This window comes from Rutidosis leptorrhynchoides, chromosome 11, assembly GCF_046630445.1.
Source record: "Rutidosis leptorrhynchoides isolate AG116_Rl617_1_P2 chromosome 11, CSIRO_AGI_Rlap_v1, whole genome shotgun sequence".
Classification (NCBI taxonomy): Eukaryota; Viridiplantae; Streptophyta; class Magnoliopsida; order Asterales; family Asteraceae; genus Rutidosis; species Rutidosis leptorrhynchoides.
This window is the reverse complement of record NC_092343.1, coordinates 92,818,445-92,846,388: the sequence shown is the minus strand read 5'-3', so window position 1 is coordinate 92,846,388 and position 27,944 is coordinate 92,818,445. Positions and strand designations below refer to the sequence as shown.

At 34.5% G+C, this 27,944-nt stretch overlaps 1 protein-coding gene across 1 annotated transcript; it reads left to right on the top strand.

Annotated features, from left to right (window-relative positions):
* Nucleotides 1-15,166: 15,166 nt before the first annotated feature.
* Nucleotides 15,167-27,739, top strand: LOC139876392 (cationic peroxidase 1-like). The gene is made up of 5 exons (XM_071863705.1): nucleotides 15,167-15,391; nucleotides 16,632-16,820; nucleotides 19,274-19,439; nucleotides 19,528-19,671; nucleotides 27,498-27,739. Exons 1-5 carry the CDS (start codon nucleotides 15,167-15,169, stop codon nucleotides 27,737-27,739), a joined length of 966 nt encoding a protein of 321 aa, XP_071719806.1.
* Nucleotides 27,740-27,944: the final 205 nt, after the last annotated feature.

The window sequence follows — 27,944 nt, the reverse complement described above, 5'->3', positions numbered from 1 at the left end:
TAGTACGAAAGGACGTTCGAAAATCCAGAACCGAGACATGAACCAACTATCAACGCGCGACGCAACGGAGCTAAAATTACAAGTCAACGGAGTACAAGAATATAATATAATATATATATATATATATATATATATATATATATATATATATATATATATATATATATATAAAATTATATTTAATTATATATATTATATTATATAATAAATAAATAAGCAGCCCACGTTTTTAAAGACTTTTGAGCTCTCCCAGCTGGCCATGCGATCGCATGGCCTGGAAGAACAAAAAACATGCGATCGCATGGCCCTGAAATCCAGGCCTGGTCCTATAAAGTTCGCGAGTTTTGGACGAAATTTTAACATCTTTTTCTTCTTCCTTCATACATAAACATATATATATATATATATATATATATATATATATATATATATATATATATATATATATATATATATATATATATATATATATATATATATATTATAATTTTAATTTTAATTTTAATTTTAATTCTAATAATAAGGGTATGTTAGCGAATGTTGTAAGGGTGTAAGTCGAAATTCTGTCCGTGTAACGCTACGCTATTTTTAATCACTGTAAGTTATGGTTAATGTTATTTTTAATTTAATGTCTCGTAGCTAAGTTATTATTATACTTATTTAATGCCGAAGTAATCATGATGTTAGGCTAAATATTAAAATTGGGTAATTGGGCTTTGTATCATAATTGGGGTTTGGACAAAAGAACGACACTTGTGGAAATTAGACTATGGGCTATTAATGGGCTTTATATTAACTAAATGATACCTCGTTAATTTAATATATAGACTTATAATTTGACGTATTTATATATAACCACATACGCTTGACTGAGTACGGTGGGCGGGATATCTATAAATACCAATAATTGGTCATTTTACCGGACACGGAACTGGATTAATAGTTAATAGACTTGTTGAAACAGGGGTGGATTACATTTAAGGGTAATTGGTGTAATTGTTAACAAAGTAGTAAAACCTTGGTTTACACGCAATCGATAACCTGGTGTATTCATTAAACAAAGTATTAAAACCTTGTTACAATTCGAATCCCCAATTAGTTGGAATATTTGACTTCGGGAATAAGAATAATTTGACGAAGACTTTCACACTTTATATTTATGCCTGATGGACTATTATGGACAAATTCGTATGGACATATCGAATAATCCAGGACAAAGGACAATTAACCCATGGGAATAAACTAAAAATCAACATGTCAAATATCATGATTACGGAAGTTTAAATAAGCATAATCCCTTTATTTCATATTTAATTTCCTTTATTTCATATTTAATTGAACTTTTAATTATCGCACTTTTATTTATTGTTATTGTATTTAATTGCACTTTTAATTATCGTACTCTTTAATTATCGCAATTTTATTTTATCGCACTTTTATTTATCGCAATTTCATTATCGTTATTTACTTTACGCTTTAAATTAAGTCTTTTATTTATTTAATATTTTACATTAGGTTTTAACTGCGACTAAAGTTTTAAAAATCGACAAACCGGTCATTAAACGGTAAAAACCCCCTTTTATAATAATAATAATATCACTTATATATATATTTGTATTTTTATAAATTTAAAACTAATATAGCGTTAAGCTTGTTTAAGTGTATCCCTGTGGAACGAACCGGACTTACTAAAAACTATACTACTGTACGATTAGGTACACTGCCTATAAGTGTTGTAGCAAGGTTTAGGTATATCCATTCTATAAATAAATAAATATCTTGTGTAAAATTGTATCATATTTAATAGCATTTCGTTATAAAAATAATACTATTTCCAAGTACACCTCGCACACATCATACAACCTATCATCAGCAAACTGATGGTTAAAGTGAACGAACCATTCAAACCATGGAAGATATGCTACGTGCTTGTGTAATCGATTTCGGCAAAGGTTGGGATAGACACTTACCTTTAGCTGAATTTTCTTATAACAACAGCTATCATTCAAGTATTAAGGTTGCACCTTTTGAAGCCATATACGGATGAAAATGTAGATCCCCATTGTGCTGGGATGAATTAGAGGACAGACATTTAACTGGTCCTGAAATTATTCATGAAACTACCGAAAAGATCGTCCAGATTAAGCAACGGTTAGAAACTGCCCGCAGCCGACAAAAGAGCTATGTTGATAAGCATCGGAAGGATATAGAATTCCAAGTTGGAAATAAAGTCATGTTGAAAGTATCCCATTGGAAAGGTGTCGTCCGCTTCGATAAACGAAGTAAATGTCCACGATACGTTGGACCTTTCACAATCACTCAAAGAGTCGGTCCCGTGGCGTACCGATTAGAACTACCAACTGAACTTAGCCAAGTACATGATGTGTTTCATGTCTCGAATCTTAAAAAGTGTCTTGCTAATGACACACTTGTTATTACTTTGGATGATATCCGCATTGATGAACAAATGCACTTCGTTGAAGAACCTATAGAAATCATGAATGAAGAGGTCAAACAAACGCGTAAAAGCAACATACCTATCGTTAAAGTCCGTTGGAATTCGCGTAGAGGCCCCAAATATACATGGGAGCGCAAAGACCAAATGATACGGAAATATCCCCATCTCTTCTCAAACGCTGATACGAAAATATCCCCGAATATACATGGGAGCGCAAAGACCAAATGATACGGAAATAACGGGGAGGTTCTATAATGACCCTCATTTTTCCATTCTATATTTTCCAATATTAAATGCCCAAACAATATAATTAAAACTTAATGATTAAACTTTAATCAACAATTGTTAAGTATTAAGAATTATAAAACATATTAATTAACTTTGAGCAATAATTGACAAGTTAATAAAAGATGAAAATAATGAGCTTAAGAACTATTGTGAACAAAATGGAAAACTCTAAAACTTATAGCCTTTAAACAGAACTTATAAGGAGCCATTTTAACTAACCAAAAGTACAAGGACTAAAACGAAAAATTTCCATCTCCACACCACTAACCCTAGCCGATTTTGGGCAAGGCAAAAAGATCATTTTGCCCCCCAAAACCCACGGCCAAAACACCCATTTTAAACCTAACCATAATCTTGACTATTGCCACAAGTATTCCTAATTTGCCCCTAGCTCTAGAATGATCCATGTGTGTGTATAAATAGGGAGCTAGGTTAAGGGTTTTCATCATCTCATTCTCACTTAATCACCTCATTAATCTCCTCCCTCTCCCTCTCCCTCTCTTGGCTCACGGCCAAACCACCACCACAACACCACCACTACCTTTTTGAAGTTTTGGTTAATTACTTCTTGTTTTCGGGCTTGTTCATCAAGTTCATCAAGATCTTCAAGCGTATTCTTCGTTATTCGGGTTATTTGATCTTCATCTTCAAGTGATATTCATCTTTTAAATTCATCATCATCAAGGTATAACCCTATCATCCATCATCAAGGTATAACCCTAGATCCAAATCTTTTAAATTCTATCTTTCGATTCATGTTTATATTCATAATCATATTCATTCTTGATCTTAATATTCATATTGTTCATGTAAAAAAAAATTATATAAACAATATGCATATACATATACACGATTATAAAAAAAAAAAAGAGAAATATTGTTGAATCTTTAAACCCTAATTATTTGGATCATTAACATGTATGTAATCTTGTTAAAAATATACAAAATATATATATATATATAAACATATACATACACATACATATACGACTTTAAAAAAAAATGTTTAGATCTTCAAAACCCTAAAACCTAATCATGTTTATGTTATTACTCATGTTTATTAATTGTAAAAAAGATATAATATATATATATATATATATATATATATATATATATATTTATATATATATATATATATATATATATATATATATATATATATATATATATATATATATATATATATATATACGGCTACATATACATATAAAAAAAATAAAAGACTATATATACATACATATATACACGATATATACATACTACATATACATAAACATTAAATAATATAAAACCCTAATACTACTTAAACCCTAAACATTAATTATATAAACCCTAAACACTATTAAATACTACTAAACCCTAATCATTAATTAATTATTAAAACCTAATATTTAATACTACTCTAATTATATAAAACTCTAATACTACTACTTATACACTTATACTACTACCTAACACTTATGCTACTACTAACACTTATAATATACTACTTATATTATAATACTTATATTATAAAATTATGACCTACGATTACAATAGTCATTCACGATAACGTGAGATTACTTGAACGTCTACGCTACTTGTGGCCTAGGGTGATCCTTGGTACCATTATGGGACGCTTGTGGATCTCGAATGCCAAGACTTAGATTCTGGTCAAAAGATCCTGGGCCGACCGGTAACAATAGATCATTCGAGTTTACTTGCCGGTGGCATATATGTTTGGGTATGGTGCACAATATCAAACCCGACTATAGTAATCATACACTCACTAAGTGAACAACACCTAGTCACATACACACTTAATAAGTGGTGGACTTATTAAGAACAACTCACTAGTGTTCAACACTAACTTACTAAACATAGAAACTTACTAAAAATGGAAAACTTACTAAGAATGGGAACTTAGTAAAACAAACTACACTTAAACACTTGCATACTTAACTTAAACTCGGGCAAACATTTAACTACTCTTAAATGTCATTAGGTTGATTTTCTGCTCACACTCATCCAACTCTTCTTATCCGAGGAATAACAAACTCTTCTCCTACTTACTAAGGTGAACTTCATAGCCCCACTTACTATTACGCAATTTATTTAAACTTACTGGGGTGAGACACATGCTTCTTTTAATATTTACAATTTAGACACAAGTACCAACTACTAAACTGTGCTATACCTGGCTATGTCCTGCAAGTCCCCACTGTGATATTTTTAATTGCTTTTACATAACGCATTCTTAATTATTGGGGGTAGGCCTATCGGGAGTAACGTCCCCGATACATTTGACCAAGTCATTGTATTACTTAATAATGATTCAAACCGACAAGGACAGTACAACTTGTCACGGGGCAAACTTTGAAACTGTTTAGTCTAAATATCACAAACTGTAGCGACCCCGACAAATCGTCAAGTGACGGCGTCGGCTACGTGGGTCCCATTACCTGATTATAAGTCTTTAAGATAACGTTTGACCAAAATATGTCGCCTTCATTTCAAAATAAAGCTTGTTTCAAAGTTTACAAGAATTGTTCAACCAAAAGTTAAGTTACAACGTTATAGATACGATTGAAATCTAGGCGACACGGTTTAAAGTAAAGTCAAAAGACGCTCCATGAAATGCATGTATACTCGACATCCAATGCAAGTATCAAATAATGAGCGGAAGCATGTATCATGTATCGTTCAAGGACCTGAGAAAAACATAGAAATCTGTCAACGAAAACGTTGGTGAAATCATAGGTTTAAGTAAGTAAGTACAAGTGAACCACAAGATTTGCATCAATGAAATAATAGTAATACATTCCAAAAGTTTGTTTCACGAGCACCCAATTATCAAAGCTTAACATTCCTTCCATTGTATACCCCATCACTTAGTGCTAGAACAAACACTGATTCTCGAAAATATATTTCATCCGTAGACGGTAGCGAACCGTCAAGGATGAGGGTTGTCAACCCATATGGCCATATAACATAAGTTCTCGCTTACACCCGGCAAGTGTAATTAATGATAATCGAATTGAGGATTTTGTTCTAAACTCGTATGTAGAATGTTTGTTTTCCCGTTCTTGTGTTCACTTAGTTCAAAAGAATCGTTTATGTTTTCTCATCCCAATATAAGTTCAAAAAGAGTAAAAGTGGGACTATGATCTCACCTTTGATTGCACGAGTATAAATGTACTTCACAAAGTAAACGTGTGCATGAATGTTGCTTAGCCTTGACCTAAACAAATAAGTTGTATCAATTAACCGGTTACGACACAAGGTCGGGTGAAATGTGTTCAATTAGTCCTATGGCTCAATACGACTTGAATAGTATAGCATGTGAATCACGTTGTCAAGTTTCATGCAAGAATCACGTACAAAAGCATGTTAGAACGATTGTATAAAAGTTTGGTTAAGTTTGACTAAAAGTCAAACTTGGTCAAAGTCAACGAAAAAGTCAACGTGTTCGGGTCGGGTCCCGGACTATTTTTCTATGCTAAATATTCATATACAAGTATATTAAAACAAGTTTCATGTGAATCGGAGGTCGGTAGCTAGTCAAACATTTCGCGTGAAATGTGACAAAGTGAGCAGAATCTGGCCAGGCGATTCTGCGCGCCGCGCGGGGATGTGGCGCGCCGCGCCACTACCTGGGCAGAGAATTCTGGTCAGTTTTTCCAAGTGTGCACGAACCAAAACCTTTTCCAACCCAATTCTTGACCCGCAAACACTTATAATGCCTATCATATATCGTCGAAAAGGTATTTTGACGAGGAATACAACTAACCACATCTCATCAATCAAAAACATCATTTACAATAACCGAAAACTCGTCAATTGATCAAGAAAGGTTTATTTTCAAAGTTTCAAGTTCGTAAAACGTATTTTATGATTCGGGAATCCAATTTACACATACGATATGCCGTTTCGAAGGTAATTAAGCATACATTACAACTAATCACTAACAATTAACATTCCATGGTATTCAAGCATCAAAAGTTCATGTCAAGAACTATCAAACCCTAGTCAAACATCACAAAATCAATATTCATGTTTTTGAAGTTTTCTTAATCAACCTACGCATCAAAACGAAGCTAGTGATACTAGTAACACAATTAAAACATGCACTTTAACAATCTAACAACATTAACTCATCCAAAATCAAGGATTAAGCACACCCATTTCAAGTTCATGCTAGTTACTCCAAAAACAACAAATCGAGCAAACCAAACATATATTCATGTTAGACTCGAGCCATAGACACTAACTAACACCATTTCAAATCAAAAACACGAATTTAGAGAAATCTAGAGTTTTAGAAATGTTACCCAAACGAGATGAAGTTGGTATCAAATTGTAGAGGATGAAGAGAGGATTCCAAATATGTAATCGGATTTGTTGTGAGCTTCCAAGATTGAATTTAGATGATGAATGAATGGAATGGGTTTGTGTGTGTGTTCTTGAGATGGAGAGAAAAGGGATGAGGGAGATGATGGAATGGATGAAATGGGTTGACTAGTTGACCTAGTCAACTAGTTTGCCCATTTGGCAACTCCGGTCCCTCGAGTTTCAAAGCGGGTGCGGGATTTAACCGATCGAATATTTTTAAAACGCAAGTTAACGAGAGATGTTATAATTAAATGACGGAATTATTATGAACGTTAGTCAACGGAAACTACGAATTTAAATAACGAAAGGTATTATTTAAAAGAAAAAGACGGTGTTAAAAATAAATTTAACGGAAAAACGCGGGATGTTACATTATCCACAACTCAAAAGAAATTTCGTCCCGAAATTTAGTTGGAAGTAGTAGTCGATATCTCTTACTCGAGACTTTACGTTGTCAATGCTATGAATAAGTGAAAGTACGTTCTTGAGGGTTCTCATGAATTTGGATAGTCAGGGTTTTACGTTGCATTAAGGTTCGATTTTTACGATCCCCAGTTTCAACTGGTTTTCCTATGAAGAGAAGTTTGTCATCGATAGTTGATGTATCCAGCAGGATTGCACGTTCCTGTTCCGCAGGACACGTTTCTAAGTTTGTTACATGAAATGTAGGGTAAACGGAAACTTAATTGAGTCGGAAGTTCTAAACGGTAGGGAGCGGTTCCAATACGCCCCAAGGTTTCAAAAGGGTTAACATGTCGCGGGTTTAACTTTCCCTGATTCCCGAAACGGATTACACCCTTCCAAGGTGCGGGTTCTCAATATTACGCGGTTACACACTGGGATTTGTGAGGTTCTCCTCTAAGTTTGGTATAATTCTTCTGGCGACAATGGGTTGTCTCGAGCCCTTCTCGGACTTGAACGATCTCAATTGTTGTTTCTTGATGGAGTTCAGATTTCGGTGGTTGATGCTTTGGTTAAATGAACAGGGGTATGACATTAGCGGTCATATAAGGTTTCGAAAAGTGCGCGTGAACACACGAGTGGTAACTACTGTTGTAAGAGTGATCTACTAAAGGTGACAATACGAGTTTGTGAGATGTCTTTCCAAGACGTAAATCGTTCGTTTGCTCGGTTCGTCAGTTTGTGGGTGGTACGCGGTACTCATGTCTAAGCAGGTTCCCAAGGTTTCTTGTAAAACTAGAAGTGAAACGAGTATTTCGATACAGAATAATTGACAAAGATACACCGTGTTGGAAAAGAATCTCTTAAGATACGTTTGAACAAGTTAGTTAGGGTTCGAAAAATGTTCGTTAGGACTATTCACCCTCGTGGCGAATACTTATGTAATATGAGGAGTTTCTCTATCCATGGAGAAATGTTACAAGGAGTTTCTTTAAACGGAAATGCGAACGGTAAAGATAGTAGTGAAATGAGGACTTAGAATAGGATGAGTTTACATCTCGAGGTTGCTATAACGTGCCTCTAGTTGTCAAAAGTTGAAGTCTGAAAGAGAAACGAGGTAGTACACGTAGTTGTATAGTTCGGGGTTGAATAATAGTTGACCGATTATCAGAAACACAAGGGCGTTAAGTCAAAGAAGAGTGAAGTATCGTTGGATTGTGTGTTATCTTAATTTCCAGTAATATCAGACGGTAACGGTGAAATAACAGAGGTATGTAGTGTGGTACGTGATGACAAGAATATTGATCGAATCCACAATTTAGTATTCGAATCCTTCGTGCAAAATAACGAATTTCCGTCCCGTTGATTTCGAGTCGAGGGAGTATGCCTTTCGGCGTCCAAGTAGAAATATTTCCATATTTGAGTCCCATCTGGTGTTGTACGAATTTAGCTAGAAATGTTGGTGTGAAGAATCACGCTCAAGGTTCGATCGCGGAGAGATTAAAGTCGTGTAATACGAGAAAAGTCAGAAATGAATCTTCGGTAACAACCGGTGAGATCTAAGATTTTTTACGAATACAAGTCTGAGTTGGGAGAGTTTCCTGATTACATGTGGCTTGATTTCAAGATTGATTGTAATTCCTTGACCATTAACTTCATGGTCTAGAAAATTGGACTTCGTTCAACAGAAATTCTCACTCGGAGAATTTGGTATAAAGTTGCTCTTTTCTCAAAAGTTCGAGCGTAAGATGGTGATGTTGTTCGTTTTCCTTCTTTACTTAAATAAGTTAAGATGTCATCTATAAATACGATAACAGATTAGTCTATATGAATTTGCATACGCGGTTCAAGAGGTTTATGGATACGGGCGAGCCCTAAATAAATCAAGCGGTACTAAGAGAGATTTACAACTAACGTTGCAAGTTCGGAAAGTGGCTTAGGAGACATCGTCTCACTTAACCCCCAATTGATGATAACCGGAACGGAGGTCGATTTGGAACATACGGGATTCGTGCAAATAATCATGAGGTCATGGATGCGAGGGAGAGGGTATCGGTTTCCAACCGAAAATTACTCAGTTCACAATAATCTATACAAGATGATGGGGAAACATTTTTTTTTTTTTTTTTTTTTTTTTTACGAATAGGTTCCGAGCTCCCTAGTTCTATAGGTGTCAAGTCAAAAGTCTTAACGTATTTCCTCCAATAAAATTTATAGGCACACAATATTTTTCCGTCGGTCACTTAAATCGTCTAAGTAGTATCTGGGGGAAAGAGGTGGAATATAAAGAGCATGAGTCAAATCCTTGGTTATAAAACGTCTAGCGGTAATCGAATCGAACAAGTATGAAATATACGGTTTGTTGTGAAGAAACGTACCCGTTACTAGTCCATCGTCGTCCCGGGCATCCTTGGTGTCGATGTCGAAGGTTCAACGGCGTGCGTTGGGGTTGATTTTCTTATTTGGGCACACATTCCTAAAATGACCCAGTTGGCCACATTCGAAGCAAGCACCCGTTCTGTGTGCGTTGGGCATCTTTCGAGCGACGGGTCCTTGGCGCCGGTGGCGAAACCTGCCACATCCTTCAAAGTGATGCTTGTGGCATTCGTCACAAAAAGGCAGTTTTCCGGCATAGCCTTTCTTGTCGTTGGAGGTAAAAGGCTTCTTGGCGGGGTTGTTGTTATTGTTGTGGTTGCTTGATTGAGAGGCTTCCCATGTTCTTTTGTTGTTACTCGGGTGGTTCTCGACCATTGGTGCCGGTGCTTCCATTTCATTCACCGTTTCTAAGGCTTGGCGGGCCATTGTTAAAGCCTCTTGTAGGTTAGTGGGTTGAGATGTCATTACCTTGTGTTGAATGCTCTTAGGGAGGCCATCCATGTAAAGTTCGACTCTTAGGGATTCGGGAGTCATGAGAATTGGACACATCGAGACTAGTTCGGTAAACCGTTGATTATAAGCCTTGAGGTCATTTACGGCCGTTTTTAAATTCCTTAGACCCTGTTCGAGCCTTCGAGTCTCGTCGCGCGGGAAGTATTCGGTGATCATTCTTTCTCTTAATTCGGTCCAAGAGAGTGTGTGGGCTTCATCGCTTCCCACTAATTGTACATACGTGTTCCACCATGAGAGAGCAATACCGGTGAAAGTGAGGGTGGAAAACTTGACCTTATCTTGGTCTCGACAACCGCTTGTGTTAAAAACGGTCTCCATTTGTTCAAACCATCGGGTGAGAGTAACCGGTCCCCCGGTTCCATCGAAAGTGGGAGGATTGTACTTCATGAAGTTCTTGTAGGAGCAACTTTCGATTGAATTACCGGCTCCATGATTGTTATTGTTAGAAAAGTGATCGGCCACGGCCGTACCCACGGCGGTGGTTATCATTCGTTGAAGAGCTTGTTCTAGAGTTTCGAGAGGAGTATTGTGTTGACCTTGGTGAGCCATTGTTCCTTCATGAGACAAGAATATCGTTGGTTAGTATTTTCAACAATACTAACCGTGGCATGGAATAAGGATAGAGAGAAAATTTTTCCTTGACTCGCCTTAAATTCTCTATGTCATAATGTCGGAATGTCCATGTGAATCACCGTAATATAATCCCGGAAATTATATTACCCTGATTCTCATGTGCATTTAACATTACTTCATAAAGTCAAGGTGGCGCACCAACAAAATTTATCAACGTAAGATCAAGATCGAATACGAGTTAGATATGATAGAAGAGTTCGAGTATAAATGCACAATTAGTCAAATAATTCCTACTTCAGTCTATATGTCGGTTGTAGTCTAGATTCACCTATGTACCCTATGACTCGGGGTGAACACAAATGAACTCTAAATCCCTACAACCAAGGCTCTGATACCACCTGTAGCGACCCCGACAAATCGTCAAGTGACGGCGTCGGCTACGTGGGTCCCATTACCTGATTATAAGTCTTTAAGATAACGTTTGACCAAAATATGTCGCCTTCATTTCAAAATAAAGCTTGTTTCAAAGTTTACAAGAATTGTTCAACCAAAAGTTAAGTTACAACGTTATAGATACGATTGAAATCTAGGCGACACGGTTTAAAGTAAAGTCAAAAGACGCTCCATGAAATGCATGTATACTCGACATCCAATGCAAGTATCAAATAATGAGCGGAAGCATGTATCATGTATCGTTCAAGGACCTGAGAAAAACATAGAAATCTGTCAACGAAAACGTTGGTGAAATCATAGGTTTAAGTAAGTAAGTACAAGTGAACCACAAGATTTGCATCAATGAAATAATTGTAATACATTCCAAAAGTTTGTTTCACGAGCACCCAATTATCAAAGCTTAACATTCCTTCCATTGTATACCCCATCACTTAGTGCTAGAACAAACACTGATTCTCGAAAATATATTTCATCCGTAGACGGTAGCGAACCGTCAAGGATGAGGGTTGTCAACCCATATGGCCATATAACATAAGTTCTCGCTTACACCAGGCAAGTGTAATTAATGATAATCGAATTGAGGATTTTGTTCTAAACTCGTATGTAGAATGTTTGTTTTCCCGTTCTTGTGTTCACTTAGTTCAAAAGAATCGTTTATGTTTTCTCATCCCAATATAAGTTCAAAAAGAGTAAAAGTGGGACTATGATCTCACCTTTGATTGCACGAGTATAAATGTACTTCACAAAGTAAACGTGTGCATGAATGTTGCTTAGCCTTGACCTAAACAAATAAGTTGTATCAATTAACCGGTTACGACACAAGGTCGGGTGAAATGTGTTCAATTAGTCCTATGGCTCAATACGACTTGAATAGTATAGCATGTGAATCACGTTGTCAAGTTTCATGCAAGAATCACGTACAAAAGCATGTTAGAACGATTGTATAAAAGTTTGGTTAAGTTTGACTAAAAGTCAAACTTGGTCAAAGTCAACGAAAAAGTCAACGCGTTCGGGTCGGGTCCCGGACTATTTTTCTATGCTAAATATTCATATACAAGTATATTAAAACAAGTTTCATGTGAATCGGAGGTCGGTAGCTAGTCAAACATTTCGCGTGAAATGTGACAAAGTGAGCAGAATCTGGCCAGGCGATTCTGCGCGCCGCGCGGGGATGTGGCGCGCCGCGCCACTACCTGGGCAGAGAATTCTGGTCAGTTTTTCCAAGTGTGCACGAACCAAAACCTTTTCCAACCCAATTCTTGACCCGCAAACACTTATAATGCCTATCATATATCGTCGAAAAGGTATTTTGACGAGGAATACAACTAACCACATCTCATCAATCAAAAACATCATTTACAATAACCGAAAACTCGTCAATTGATCAAGAAAGGTTTATTTTCAAAGTTTCAAGTTCGTAAAACGTATTTTATGATTCGGGAATCCAATTTACACATACGATATGCCGTTTCGAAGGTAATTAAGCATACATTACAACTAATCACTAACAATTAACATTCCATGGTATTCAAGCATCAAAAGTTCATGTCAAGAACTATCAAACCCTAGTCAAACATCACAAAATCAATATTCATGTTTTTGAAGTTTTCTTAATCAACCTACGCATCAAAACGAAGCTAGTGATACTAGTAACACAATTAAAACATGCACTTTAACAATCTAACAACATTAACTCATCCAAAATCAAGGATTAAGCACACCCATTTCAAGTTCATGCTAGTTACTCCAAAAACAACAAATCGAGCAAACCAAACATATATTCATGTTAGACTCGAGCCATAGACACTAACTAACACCATTTCAAATCAAAAACACGAATTTAGAGAAATCTAGAGTTTTAGAAATGTTACCCAAACGAGATGAAGTTGGTATCAAATTGTAGAGGATGAAGAGAGGATTCCAAATATGTAATCGGATTTGTTGTGAGCTTCCAAGATTGAATTTAGATGATGAATGAATGGAATGGGTTTGTGTGTGTGTTCTTGAGATGGAGAGAAAAGGGATGAGGGAGATGATGGAATGGATGAAATGGGTTGACTAGTTGACCTAGTCAACTAGTTTGCCCATTTGGCAACTCCGGTCCCTCGAGTTTCAAAGCGGGTGCGGGATTTAACCGATCGAATATTTTTAAAACGCAAGTTAACGAGAGATGTTATAATTAAATGACAGAATTATTATGAACGTTAGTCAACGGAAACTACGAATTTAAATAACGAAAGGTATTATTTAAAAGAAAAAGACGGTGTTAAAAATAAATTTAACGGAAAAACGCGGGATGTTACACAAACTTGGCACTACTTTTAGATCCCTGCGAGATCTACTTTTATAAATAAAAATCTTGTGGTCTAAACAACGGTCAACTATTTTGTTAAACCTATGAACTTCACTCAACCTTTTTGGTTGACACTTTAGCATGTTTTGTCTCAGGTTACGATTGATCAGCATACTCTTATGTATGTGATGCTACTTGGACTCTAGGACTTGAATAAAGAGTCACATTTATTATTTATGCATTTATTTACATTCTTGTAACGACATTCTATTTTCTTACCGCTGCGTACTCAATAAAGTTTGTTTTTATCATATAGTTTCGTTCTCATTATATAATATGTTGGTATTTTGATATTAATGTCACATTCACCCAGGCCCTAACTGGGGGTGTGATATTAACGAAATTGAGGACCAAAAGAAAGGAAAAAAACTTTGAATTTCAAGAAGAAGATGTCCGACCAATGAAAAGATAATTTTGTCGATTCTAGCAACGAGGAGTAATTGTTGTATTTTCTTTTTTCGTATGTTTTATGTTTTAGGAGTTTAATAAAATAGTATTTGTAATGGGACTTTTTAAATATTGTAATTTTTTCATTTTTAAGACGTTTAATAAATTGTAATGATTTTATTTTTATTAATTTAAGTGTGTTTATATTAATTTAATTTATATATGTCTTATTACTTTTATATAAACATGAAGGAAATAAAAAAAAAAAAAAAAGGCAAACAAAAATAAAAAGGTGGGACATATTTTCCTACCACACATTACAAACTCAAGCACGACATCACGCCATTACGTTTGCCAAATCAGCATTATACCCTACAAAAATATTCCGATCACGCCCTCACCAATAAATATGATCTTAGGAGTGATCTTAGTGAAGTTTAATATAAAATGTTTTGTGATAATAATATAACCCTTTTACATTTGGAGAAAAGTACCAAAAGGTATACCCTCTCTTTGTTACTCCTTTCATCCCAAATTAAGATATAGATAAAATATAAAGATTTCTCCTTTTTAAGAGTTGAATTTCAATTTGCCATTTGCTTTAGGCATAAGTGTGATGTCAAAGACCATATTGGGAGTGCACTTTTGGGACAAAAGTAAAATGGAAATAATTGTAGTGTTTATGGTTAGAAAACAGAGCAAAATCACATGATCTAACTATAAAACAGAACTTACAAAGCTAATTGAAATGACAAACTTGGCTTGATATATAAATTGATACTGTATTTTCTATTTTTTTTTCCTATTCTTTCTTAATGATCATAATATAAACAAACAGCTTTATGTAATGGAGTAGGTACCGTTAACTTGATAACTTCTCCCTCTTCCTCATCTTATATATAGTTATTGCATAAACCTTAATTTCATCAACCACAACACACTCCCAATCCAAAAGTTTACAAATTACTCCGTAATATTTTATTAAAACTTTTATGGCTCCATCAGCATCTTCCCTTTTGTTTAAATTCACAGCTTTTACATTATACTTTTGTGTTCTATTAGGTACTACGTCTGGTCAGTTATCCGCGAATTTCTATGCTAGAACATGTCCCAAATTCCGTTCTGTCATAAAACGAGCTGTAAATTCAGCCGTATCAAGTGAACCTCGAATGGGAGCTTCATTGCTTCGACTTCATTTTCATGATTGTTTTGTTAATGCAAGTCTCTTGTTACTTTCTTGCCCTTAAATTCTTACAATCACCTTTAGATATATAGTTGCTTCCAACATAACACTAAATAAATGTTATCAAATGATAACAGGTGATTTGTATATCAACTTTTTTGATAATTAGATTTATCTTGAATATGCATCGAAGGTATTGTATCGTTATGCATTGGCTTGTCACAACATGCACGTTTACTTGTTGACTACAAACTGCGTATATACGTACTTTAAAAATATTTTTCCAATCAATGTCGTTAGTGATTTTCCAATTTTATATATTTACTTGATTGATTGATTTCCACATGGGGTTAAAGAGATAATTAATTTTGTTTCATATTCTTATAATTCTTCTGTTTAGTATTTTGAGTTGTTCCATCGTATACATACATTTTTATTGTTCAATCAATTAATCAGAAACGACTTACATATGTAAAGATGAAACTTGACTAGTAAAAATTATTGCTAATGTGATATTCTACTACTTTGTGTCAAGCAAAGCGTAGTGGACACTTCGGTTTTTGACCTAAATCAGTGTGTTTATTGACACACTATCCCACCTTAGGGTAGCCTGCTTCTGTCAAATAGAATACCTATTCTATTAGCTCTGAATAGCTCTAAAGCAGGAAAAATTCTTTTCCTTTGTACACTATACATTCTAGACGGAAAGAAGATGGTTCTTGAATATCTTTCTAGGCTCCTCCCATTGTACTCTTCCCTTCTTCTTCCCCTAGTGCTATCCATTCTGCATGCAGTATTATGAGCAAGGTTGGAGAACTCGGATCTCGGGGAGATCTCGTTTGGACATTTTAGGGGAGATCTCGGCATCTCGGAAAGTTCTCGGGGAGATCTCGGACGTTGACTTACGTTGACTTTTTAGTTTTTTTTTTAATATAAAAATAAGATATATAATTAAATACATGTATATTTATATACATTTTTATGAGATTTAACAAGAAATCCAGAAAATGAGCGAGAATATTGAGAAATTACGAGATTTTAAGAGAAAATCCGGGAAATGAGCGAGAAAATACGAGAAATCGTGCATTTGACCAAGTTTAACCCCGTTGACTGAGAAATCTCGGGAGATGGAGATCTCGTATCGGCTGCCTTCCAAAAACGAGATGAGATCTCGGGAAAAAATAAGGAGATTAACAACACTGATTATGAGTGAGACATTGGGAGTAGTTTTTTTATAACTTGATGTAACGTTCTATGTTTATTGCTTATTGTAGGGATGTGATGGATCTGTATTATTGGATGATAATTCGACCTTCGTTGGCGAAAAAACAGCTCGTCCGAATAATGGTTCGTTAAGAGGATTCAATGTCATTGATGGTATTACACAATTAGAGAGCGACTGTCCAGGTGTTGTTTCTTGTGCTGATATATTAGCTGGTGCTGCTAGAGACTCTGTTGTTGCTGTAAGTATAAAATTTAATAACATATAATCGGATTCTTATCGTATACTTACAAACAATGCTTCAAAGAAAGGAGAGATTTTTTAGAAAGTTATGATTCCATCCTTCTAATTTTTGATATGAAAAAATTACTCCGTTGGTACCTATGGTTTGTAACCATTTTCATCAAAACACCTAAACTATTTTTTTTTTTGCGTAGTTGATACCTGTGGTTTCATTTAATTTCGTGGTTGATACCTGAAGATAACTGCAGTTAGGATTTAACCCTTAACCCCTCACATGTGCCACACATGTGAGGGTAATATGGTCCATTCAGTTAATTTACCTCATTATTAAAATACCTCACAGAGTCACAGGTACCTGCTTCTGGTATGATTTCTGACTCAGAAAATCTCTCAGAAAGAAGCCTTGTTAATCCCTGAACATTCAATATATTACATGTCAATATGAAACATATATTAAAAAATCAAAATCAAAATACACATATATATCAAAATCATAATAGGTTTCGATAATATTCTAGACTATTTGCAACATTAGCATTTCGCTTGCACACACAAATTAGAAGTTTAAAAACAAAATCATTATGTAAAACGTTTTGCTATTACAGAAACAAGGTTATCAGTCATACAAACATTAGCATTTATATTTATGAAGCTACACCAGGCATTCTGCCTCACTTTAATAACAATTATCATCAATTAAAATTAACACTTAAAACATTTGACCACTAAATTTCAGTTAGCCTAAATTCATTGACACGATCATACACGAGATATACAATTGTGTTTGTGAAAAGACAACTAAACAAGTCTACAAAAAGAACTGTAAGGGTGTTTCAATGTAAGTGATTAACGTGACTTCAAGAATCACAAGAAGATAACAGTATAAAACTTCCATAAATCAAAATAAATTCTATTAGACAATTATTGAGGTTGTTGATGCATATGTGCATGGCCGTCGCTGGACGAATAATGTTTATTATTACATTGTACACCTAGTTGATATGAGACTGGTCAGTTACAGGAGCATATGTAACTGTTGGACCATAATGTTCAAGAGGCCCATTCGTATGAGTGAGGCCCACTAGGGTTTGTCTAGTTTGCCTATAAATACCAGTTTATGTGTTCATGAGGGTTAAGAGATAAGAGTCTAAACCCTAAATTGGGAGAGCCTTTTGGCGATCCTGTGCTAAGGGGAGATCATGCTCGATCTCCCCTGGCCACCCATGTTTCTCTGTTTAAATCAATCCTGTAATTTCGACATATATTATATTATATTGATTTATCTTAGATTCATCGTGTTCATCTCTTCGTGTTCATAATGTTTAACTTTTATATTGAAATCGATGCTTGTTCATGATCTAAAGATCCGTACTAGTGAATAATCGGACCTACAGAGGTTAAAACTTAAAACCCAAATAGCAGTATAATGAGTTTATACCCAAGTCCAAACACCAATATAATTTCAAATTCACAAAATTAACAACCAATAAAGATTATAGAACGCATGAATTATAACAAATTACTAAAAGTATGAGTTTCACAAGAATTAAGAGTGGACTTACATTAGCAAGAGACCTAAAGAATGAACATACTCCTTGTTCCTCTGAACCCATCTCTTATAAGCTTCCATAGATTCTAAGAGAAAATGTTGTTTATATAAATTGAATCAATATTTCAAAACCCTCACTCTTTTGACTGAAGTAAATATTCAATTTCTAGCTCATTTTGGGTTTATCCCCAAATTAAGAATTTAGTCAAAAGTTCAAAGCTTGTTGTGAATCTTTGGTAATTTAATTGTTTGTTGAATCTTTTGAATAATTAATTGTAAAAAAATCACAAAAGATGGTAAATATCTCTAGGGTTTTAGGTATCAGACTTTTTGAAGGAGATTAATGAATCGTCCATTTAGATGCCAAATCATGTCCAGCCGTTTTATATGGATTAAATAATGAAAAGGACAATTATACCCTCACATGTGTGGCACATGTGAGGTGGTAACTGTTAAAAGTAAACGGAAGTTTGGAGTGGGTACTAACCACGAAAGTCACGGAAAATTTAGGTACCAACGACGCAAAATTTAAACTTTAGGTGTTTTGATAAAAATGGTTACAAATCACAGGTACCAACAGCGTAATTTGTTCTTTTGATATTTACACATTTATTTTATCTTAAATTAAGAGAAATCATAAAGACAAATTTAAACCTTCCTAAGATAGTCTAGTGATTGAGGTAATGATCTCCTAACAAGACGTATTTAGTTCATACCTATGTTCTGTAGTACGTGGTTAGAGACAAGGGTGAGAAACGATCACCAGATAATCAAGTTAGACTGCGTACATCTATGTAAAAATATATCCTTTCTAGACTTCTATTCTGAAGAGGAAAAACTTTATCCGTTTTCAATTATTGTAGCATGTTGTTTATAGTGATTCGATTTGATTTGATTTTCAGCTCCATGGGCCAAGTTGGCGACTACTATTTGGTCGAAGAGATTCGACATCAGCAAGTTTAAGCGATGCAATTTCTAACCTTCCTGGACCACGTTTAAATCTTAGTGGTCTTATTTCATCCTGTTCAAACAAGGGCTTCACTGCAAATGAAATGGTAGCTTTGTCAGGTAAAACTTAATTAATACTAAATTTATTTGGTAACTTAACGCATTAAAGTGCATAACCATAACCTTGTTAATATAATATGTCATGTAGGGTCTCATTCAATTGGTCAAGGAAGGTGCACAGTGTTCAGAAATCGCCTCTACAACGATAACAACTTAAACGCGTCGTTCGCTGCAACATTACAGCAAAATTGTCCGACGACTGGTGGTGACAATAATCTCTCCCCACTCGATTCTGTAGGATTAATGTGCAAGGTACACCATATAACTATATGGCTAAATTCATTTGAGCCTTTGGGGTCACACATATATACACCTAGACGTCGATTTAAATATATATATGTGATGTATATATATTACCCGAGTAACGAAATAAAAATTAGTGTAACTAACTAATTAAATGAAAATTTTGTTTTTTAAATGGTAACTATATTTTCTTGATGGACAAGTTGACAACAAAATTAGAAAAGATATGATCTACTCTTTTTCCTTAACCGAGTCGGCTAGATATAATAATATATATACTCCGTATTATATAATGTTGCGCATAAAGTTTTTAGAGGTGGTCACAAGAAAAATAAAAGAACTCCCAACTTATTCATATTGTTGCTGTACAAAAGAATCCCATATTTCCTTTTGATTTTACGAAACAAAATCGTAAACAGAAATATTATAAAACCTCAAAAGGTCTTGGTTGTTGGTGTACAAGAAACATCACGTTTCTTTTTAATTATTTTTAGCACAATTAATCGAGATAAAGTAATACAGAGTATTATAATTGTTTTAATTGTTTCATTCAATTAATCAAGAGTTGATTAATTGTTTCATCCATTGGCGTTGTTTGAAAGTGTAGTGGACTACTTAAAGAGACGATCATACTTTTGGTCGTAGGTTTCTCTTTCAACAAGGCGGTTCGTTTCTACCTTCACGTGGACATCAATTCAGAAAGGTATATCGTTTTACCCACTTTGTGATATTATATTCTTGACAATTATTAGTGGTGTAACTGGATCTGAATGAGACGGTTTAATCGTGTGCATGTTTTATTAATTAAATGATTATTTAATTTTATGAATGTTTGATAAAATAATAAAAGATTATTATTTTAATTGTCCGCTGCGTTGTTCTAAAAGTTAAAAGTACACACGATTTTCCATCAGTGGTATCAAGAGCCGCTTTTACACCGTCTTAATTGTCGCGTGATTTTCTTAGATCTATCTTTGTGGTGAATTGGTAAAAGTCAAAACCTTTATGGTTTTGAAAGTCAACTTTGTTGATTACCTCATGACGCACAAATAAGATCTGAAGAAATTCACTCTTTAAATTTTGAATTTAATAGTTATGGCTTGGATAATTGTTGGTTATTTAATATTTAATTTGTTTTATGGTTATACACATGCATTGTCACCATGGACAAGCCATATATAGGTTTAATAATGTTGTTATTAAATTGTGATTGCATACATAGCCCATAATGCCCCGACCAATGTATGATTGTTGTAATTGTTGGTTACGGCAATTTTATGCCATGTTGTTTTTGATTTATTTGGATGCCAAAGAAGCCAGAGTTGTATTTTATTTATTTTCAATTTCATAGTATTGTATCTAGGTTTATTTCAAATTGTAAAAGTATTAGGTTAATTGTATTTTTCAATTTTAAATAAATGTAACAAGATGAAGATTGAAGATAAATATTCAACACAGAGTTGGCTTAGTAGATGGCGATTGGATCAAGTTAACAACGATGGTGTTCGACACGTTTGCACTTGGTTTTTGAATCAAGTGGGAGCTTTGATTGTCCTTAGTTTGACCTCTTGATCCCATGTCGGCTCATGGGATCAAGCATAGGATTTTTGGGCTAGGCTATGTATGTGTGTGATGCATGATTATATTTTATTTTATGCATTTATATGTAATTGTTGATTATAATATATGGTAAATGTTTTTGATGAAAACATCAAATAAAATCGGTAACGAGTTTCAAAGATTAAAATTGATGATTTTAAAAAGTTAAAAAGTTTAAAGTTAAATGATTTTGAAACTCAAATTATATATGACCGAAATCTTTTAAAATTGTTTTAAAACGATACACGTCTGTGTATTTGTTATTTTTTTTGCTGGAAATTAAATAACACATACACGATCGACATATATAATTGGTTAAAATGATTTTTAACAAATAGTATAACGAATATTGTGTGCATGCATTATTCGTTAACATAAACATTTTCAAAATACCCGTCAAATTTAAGTCATGCCATCCAATGAGCTTGCAAACACTCCTCGTTATTTTTCTGATATAGTGAGACTAGGCTGAATTATAGCCACGAAGTGGATTTTTCGATCTAGTGAGACTAGCGTGAATTTCCACTGTTTCCAAATTGGACGACTTAATCGTATTCACAGTGAGACCTGAGTTCGAGGCAAGGATGGGACAAACATGCCAGTAGATAATAGTGGTTTGTTGGACTACATATATCTCTAGGTCCCATAAAGATCTAAGAGTTGCACTTGTAATGCAATTGGTACCCGCTACCTACCAATAAACTCCATAACTGCTAGCTGATCAACAGATGTGGCTATGGAACCTCTATGTGGATCTTAGACTTTCGTAAATTAATTGTTTTTTAACAAAATGTATAAAAACTTGGGTAGATAATTTATTAAAGCTCAATATCGAAAATACTAAATTGAATCTTATATATGTTGTAGATGTCAAACAATCAAAACGTAAACCAAAACACATTTCCTTCTTTGTTGGAGAAGGATAAACTCAATTATTTTAACTTCCTAGACTAGCATCGCAACAAGAGAATTGTTCTCAAATATGAAGGGAAGTTGAACAAAATTAAAGAAGCCTTACTCAATCCTCTTACTGAGAAAATTGTTGCTATTTAGCAAAGTGCTTATCGGATGTTGTTCGATGAGCAGAGGAAGAAGGGTGGTAGGGTGACAAAGAATAAGCCAAATACTTTGTGGAAGGAAAATGGCAAATCATTTGCTAGGAAGAATATTCCACCTTCTAAGAAGGAAAACCCATCAAAAGACACCGAATGTTTCCATTGTAGAAAAGTTGACCATTGGAGAAGGAATTATCCTATCTACCAATCTAAGCTGAAAAATGGCAAAGTTGGTGAGACTAGCAATCAAGTATATTCATATACAGTTATATATTTTCTTTTAGTGATTCCTGGACCTTTGTTACCGGTTGTGGCCTTCACATCTATAACAATATAAAAGGAATGAGAAGAAGTATTAAACTGAAAAAAAGACACACTGGATTTGTGAGTTGGCAATGGGGATTGAGCTTCTGCTGAAGATATTGATTCCTATAAGCTTACTTTTTCAAGTGACCTCATTGTTTTGTTGAAACAATGGCATTACGCTCATAGTATTATGAGCTACATAATTTGAAAGATGTTGGTATTGAACTTTCACTTACGCACTTTTGTGTTTCAATTTCTAAGGATAATATTTTTTATTTTAATACCAGTCCACGTGATGGTATTTTTGAAATTGATATGCGTGGTGTGATTTCAAATGAGAATTTTGTGTATACTTGTACCGCCAAACGATTCAAGCAAGACTTGAATAAGACCTATCAATGACATTTTCGTCTTGGTTATATAAACAAATAACGCATTTCAAAACTCCAATCTGATGGACTTTTGGAATCAACTGGCTATGAGTCATTTGATGTATGTGAGTCACATTTATATGAAAAGATGACAAAGGCTCCTTTCTCTGATTTAGGTGAAAGAGCTAAAGATCTTTTAGGACTAATACATACTGATGTATGTGACCCTTTTAAAATAATGTCTAGAATAGTGAATCTTACTTCATTACATTAACTGATGGTTATAGAACATATGGTTATGTTTACTTGCTGAAACATAAACATGAAGTTTTTGAAACGTTCAAAAGTCTTCCAAAATGAAGTAGATAATCAGCTTGGACAGACCATTAAAGCACTTCGCTCTGATGGAGGAAGTGAGTATATGAGTCAAGAGTTGTTGGACTACATGAATTGTGGGATTGTCTCACAATCCACTCCATCTTACACACCATCACACAATGGTATGTCTGGGTGGAGGAATCGAACACTACTTGATATGGTTCAATCAATGATGAGTCTGACTACTCTACCACAATATTTTTGGGATATGCACTAGAGTCTGCTGCAGGCATACTCATTATCGTTCCAACCAAGAAGGTAGAAAAGATATCATATGAGCTATGGCATGGGAAAAGTCCCAAGTTGTCATATTTGAAAGTCTGGGGTTGTGAAGCGTATGTGAAACGTGACACTTCAAACATGTTAGAACCAGAGGTATCAAATGTCACTTTGTGGGATACCCAAAGGAAACAATGGGTTACTACTTTTAATACCAAGCTGAAAACAAAGTGTTTACTGCTCGGTCTGCTGAATTCTTTGAAACAGATCTTCTCTTACAAGAAGTCAGTGGGAGTAAAGTAGATCTTGCATAAATTCAAGAATCACAAAGTAACACACCTTCTGAAGGCACTAGCCAACTGCACGTTGAAGCTGAACACACTGTTGGTGAGCCAGAACGTGTTGCACCTGTAATTCGTAGATCTAGTAGAACTCCGCATCGACCTGAGAGGCTAAATCTTCTGATTAATTCAGATGAACCTCATCTAGGGGATTATGATGAACCCTCTAGCTACGGTGAGGCCATATCAGATCTAGAATCTGACAAATGGTGAGATTCTATGAGGGTAGAGATGCAGTCCATGAAAGATAATCAAGTATGGGACTTGATTGATCTTCCACCCAATTGCAAGACAGTGGGGTGTAAATGTGTCTTCAAGAAGAAGGCTGACATGGACGGTAATGTAAACACTTTTAAGGCTCGATTTGTGGCAAAATTTTATACTCAGACTCAAGGAATTGATTATGAGGAATTTTTTTCACCAGTCGCGAGCATTAAATCAATTAGGATACTCATTGCCATAGCTGCTTTTCATGATTATGAAATATGACAAATAGATGTCAAAAATGCTTTCTTAAATGGCGACCTAAGCGAGGATGTATATATGGTTCAGCCGGAAGGGTTTTTGAATCCTAAGCATCCTAATAAAGTATGCAAGCTTCTAAAATCCATTTATGGATTAAAGCAAGCATCCAAGAGCTGAAATCTCAAGTTTGATGAGAATATTAAAGAGTTTGGTTTTTTTTCAAAACGGAGATGAGCCCCGTGTTTACATTAGAGCTAGTGGGAGCAAAGTAGTCTTCTTGATCTTGTATGTTGATGACATAATACTTATTGGAAATGACATTCCAACTTTGCAAGATGTCAAGTCTTGGCTTGGTAAATGTTTTTCCATGAAGGATCTTGGAGAAGCTACTTATATTCTTGGAATCATGATCTATTGAAATATATCTAAAAGGCTTATTGATTTGATTCAAAGTACATACATTGACAAAATCTTTCATAGATTTAGCATGCAGAACTCTAAACGCGGAGCATTGCCCGTGCAAAAGGGTGTAATCTTGAGCAAGTCTCAAAGTCCTATCACACCTGATGAGATAAGATGAATGAAAGGTATCCTATATGCTTCGGCTATAGGATCCATAATGTATGCTATGTTATGTACTAGACCTGATGTCTCGTTAGCTTTAAGTTTGACGAGTCATTATCAACAGAATCCATGTGAAGAACATTGGATGGCTGTTAAGAACAGTCTTAAGTATTTGCGGAGAACTAAAGATATGTTCTTGGTTTACGGTAGTTTGGAAAAAGAGTTGATTATTAACTATTATACAAATGCTAGCTTTCAAACTGATCGAGATGATTCTCGATCCCAATCTGGTTGTGTCTTTGTCATGATGAGCAAGACAGTTGATTGGAAGAGTTCAAAACCGATCACGGTTTAATAATCTACAACAGGAGCAGAATACATTGCTTCCTGAGAAGCTGCTCGGGAAGCTGTTCGGATTAGGAAGTTTTGTTGGTGAACTCGAAGTAGTATCCAACAATACATCTCCTGTAATAATGTATTGTGCTAGTTCGAGTGTTATTATACAGGCGAAAGAATCACATTTACATAAAGGTATCCGACACATTCTTTGAAAGTTTGACTGCATTCATTGAAGTCTTAAAAGTGAATGATATTAGTATTCTTAAGGTTCATACAAATGATAATGTGACTGACACGTTCACGAAGCCCTTAATGCACAACAAACATGATGATCATGCTAATAATATTGGACTTTGTTATGCTACTGATCTTTTTCATTTGTAATTTGGTATTTGGATATTTTTGGAACATTAGGTAGTTTAATCTTAATGAATTGATATACTGTTGGTATGATCGTTTTCATTTATATCACTGTGTTCTATATTAGCATGTTTAATCCATGAATAATTGTTGATTATTCAAAATCTCCATAATCGGTCATGTTATGGGAATAACATGAATTAAGATTAATGTGAAGTTTTGGTTATATTCATTGATGATGAATAGTTAACTTGTTGAGACCAAAATTCATATGTATTCATTGATGATTGAATATTGGAATGACCCAACCGAGATATCACTACATGGATCGTTGTCAGTAGTGAATCTTTTAGTGATTATGTCTTTATGTCCTTAGACTTGAGATATACGCAAGTCTCGATGTGTGGAGCATTGTACTTTGATGTGGTTAAACGCTGTTCTGAATAAGGCTGTAATAAAGGCCGTTATTGGGTACAATATAAAGCTCGTGAGAGACACGTGTATGCAACATAGGATTTGTTCCTCCAAAATGTTTGGAGTTAGATACTTTTGAGCTCCTCGATTAATGAATCAGATATTTGTGTGGCCACACCCAGATGTAATTAGGATGATACTTAATTAGTTTGGTGATCTAATTCAGTTCGAAGATCGAGAAATAAAATTGTTAAACAAATGAGAATGACTAACGATCCATATCTCAAGTTTAACTAAAGTATCTGAAACAAAGGGACGAATGACATTTAACACTTATAATAAGCAGTTCCGAGAAACTACCCTCACGTAAATTTAGGGACAATGGCTTGTTGCTAGACGGTACCCATTATTTGTACAGTTACTTGGTGTTGTATCATGCACAAATGGGAGTCTGTAGGATTAATGTGCAAGGTACAACATATAACTATATGGCTAAATTCATTTGAGCCTTTGGGGTCACACATATATACACCTAGACGTCGATTTAAATATATATATATATGTGATGTATATATATTACTCGAGTAACGAAATAAAAATTAGTGTAACTAATTAATTAAATGAAAATTTTGTTTTTTAAATGGTAACTATATTTTCTTGATGGACAAGTTGACAACAAAATTAGAAAAGATATGATCTACTCTTTTTCCTTCAACCGACTTGGAGTCGGCTAGATATAATAATATATATACTCCGTATTATATAATGTTGCGCTTAAAGTTTTTAGAGGTGGTCACAAGAAAAATAAAAGAACTCCCAACTTATTCATATTGTTGCTGTACAAAAGAATCCCATATTTCCTTTTGATTTTACGAAACAAAATCGTAAACAGAAATATTATAAAACCTCAAAAGGTCTTGGTTGTTGGTGTACAAGAAACATCACGTTTCTTTTTAATTATTTTTAGTACAATTAATCGAGATAAAGTCATACATAGTATTATAATTGTTTTAATTGTTTCATTCAATTAATCAAGCGTTGATTAATTGGTTACTTGAGTTTGGACTAGCATCCATTGGCGTTGTTTGAAAGTGTAGTGGACTACTCAAAGAGACGATCATACTTTTGGTCGTAGGTTTCTCTTTCAACAAGGCGGTTCGTTTCTACCTTCACGTGGACATCAATTCAGAAAGGTATATCGTTTTACCCACTTTGTGATATTATATTCTTGACAATTATTAGTGGTGTAACTGGATCTGAATGAGACGGTTTAATCGTGTGCATGTTTTATTAATTAAATGATTATTTAATTTTATGAATGTTTGGTAAAATAATAAAAGATTATTATTTTAATTGTCCGCTGCGTTGTTCTAAAAGTTAAAAGTACACACGATTTTTCATCAGATTCTTCCCCGGTATCTTTTGACAATAGATACTATAACAATTTGATTATTCAGAGTGGACTATTTCATTCAGACCAAGAACTATTCAACGGTGGTTTGGCTGATGCACAAGTGAGAGCTTATGCGTCGAACCAAAATACTTTCTTTCGTGATTTCGGAAATGCAATGGTGAAGATGGGTAACCTTGGCCCTTTAACTGGCTCCAGCGGTCAAGTTAGGACCAACTGCAGAAGAGTTAACTAATCTCTTCTTGTTGACGTTTAATTTGAAGAATAAAAAGTTTCATATTTTATAAGAAAGTTGATGTGTTAAACACTTCAATTTATCTAATGATGTTTTCATTTCTCAAGCTCATGCTATTTTATTGGAATTTTTTACTGCTCTTTAAATTTATAAATCTTGAAGTTGTATTTAGCTAATATTGTTGTTTTGTAATTGTAATAAATAT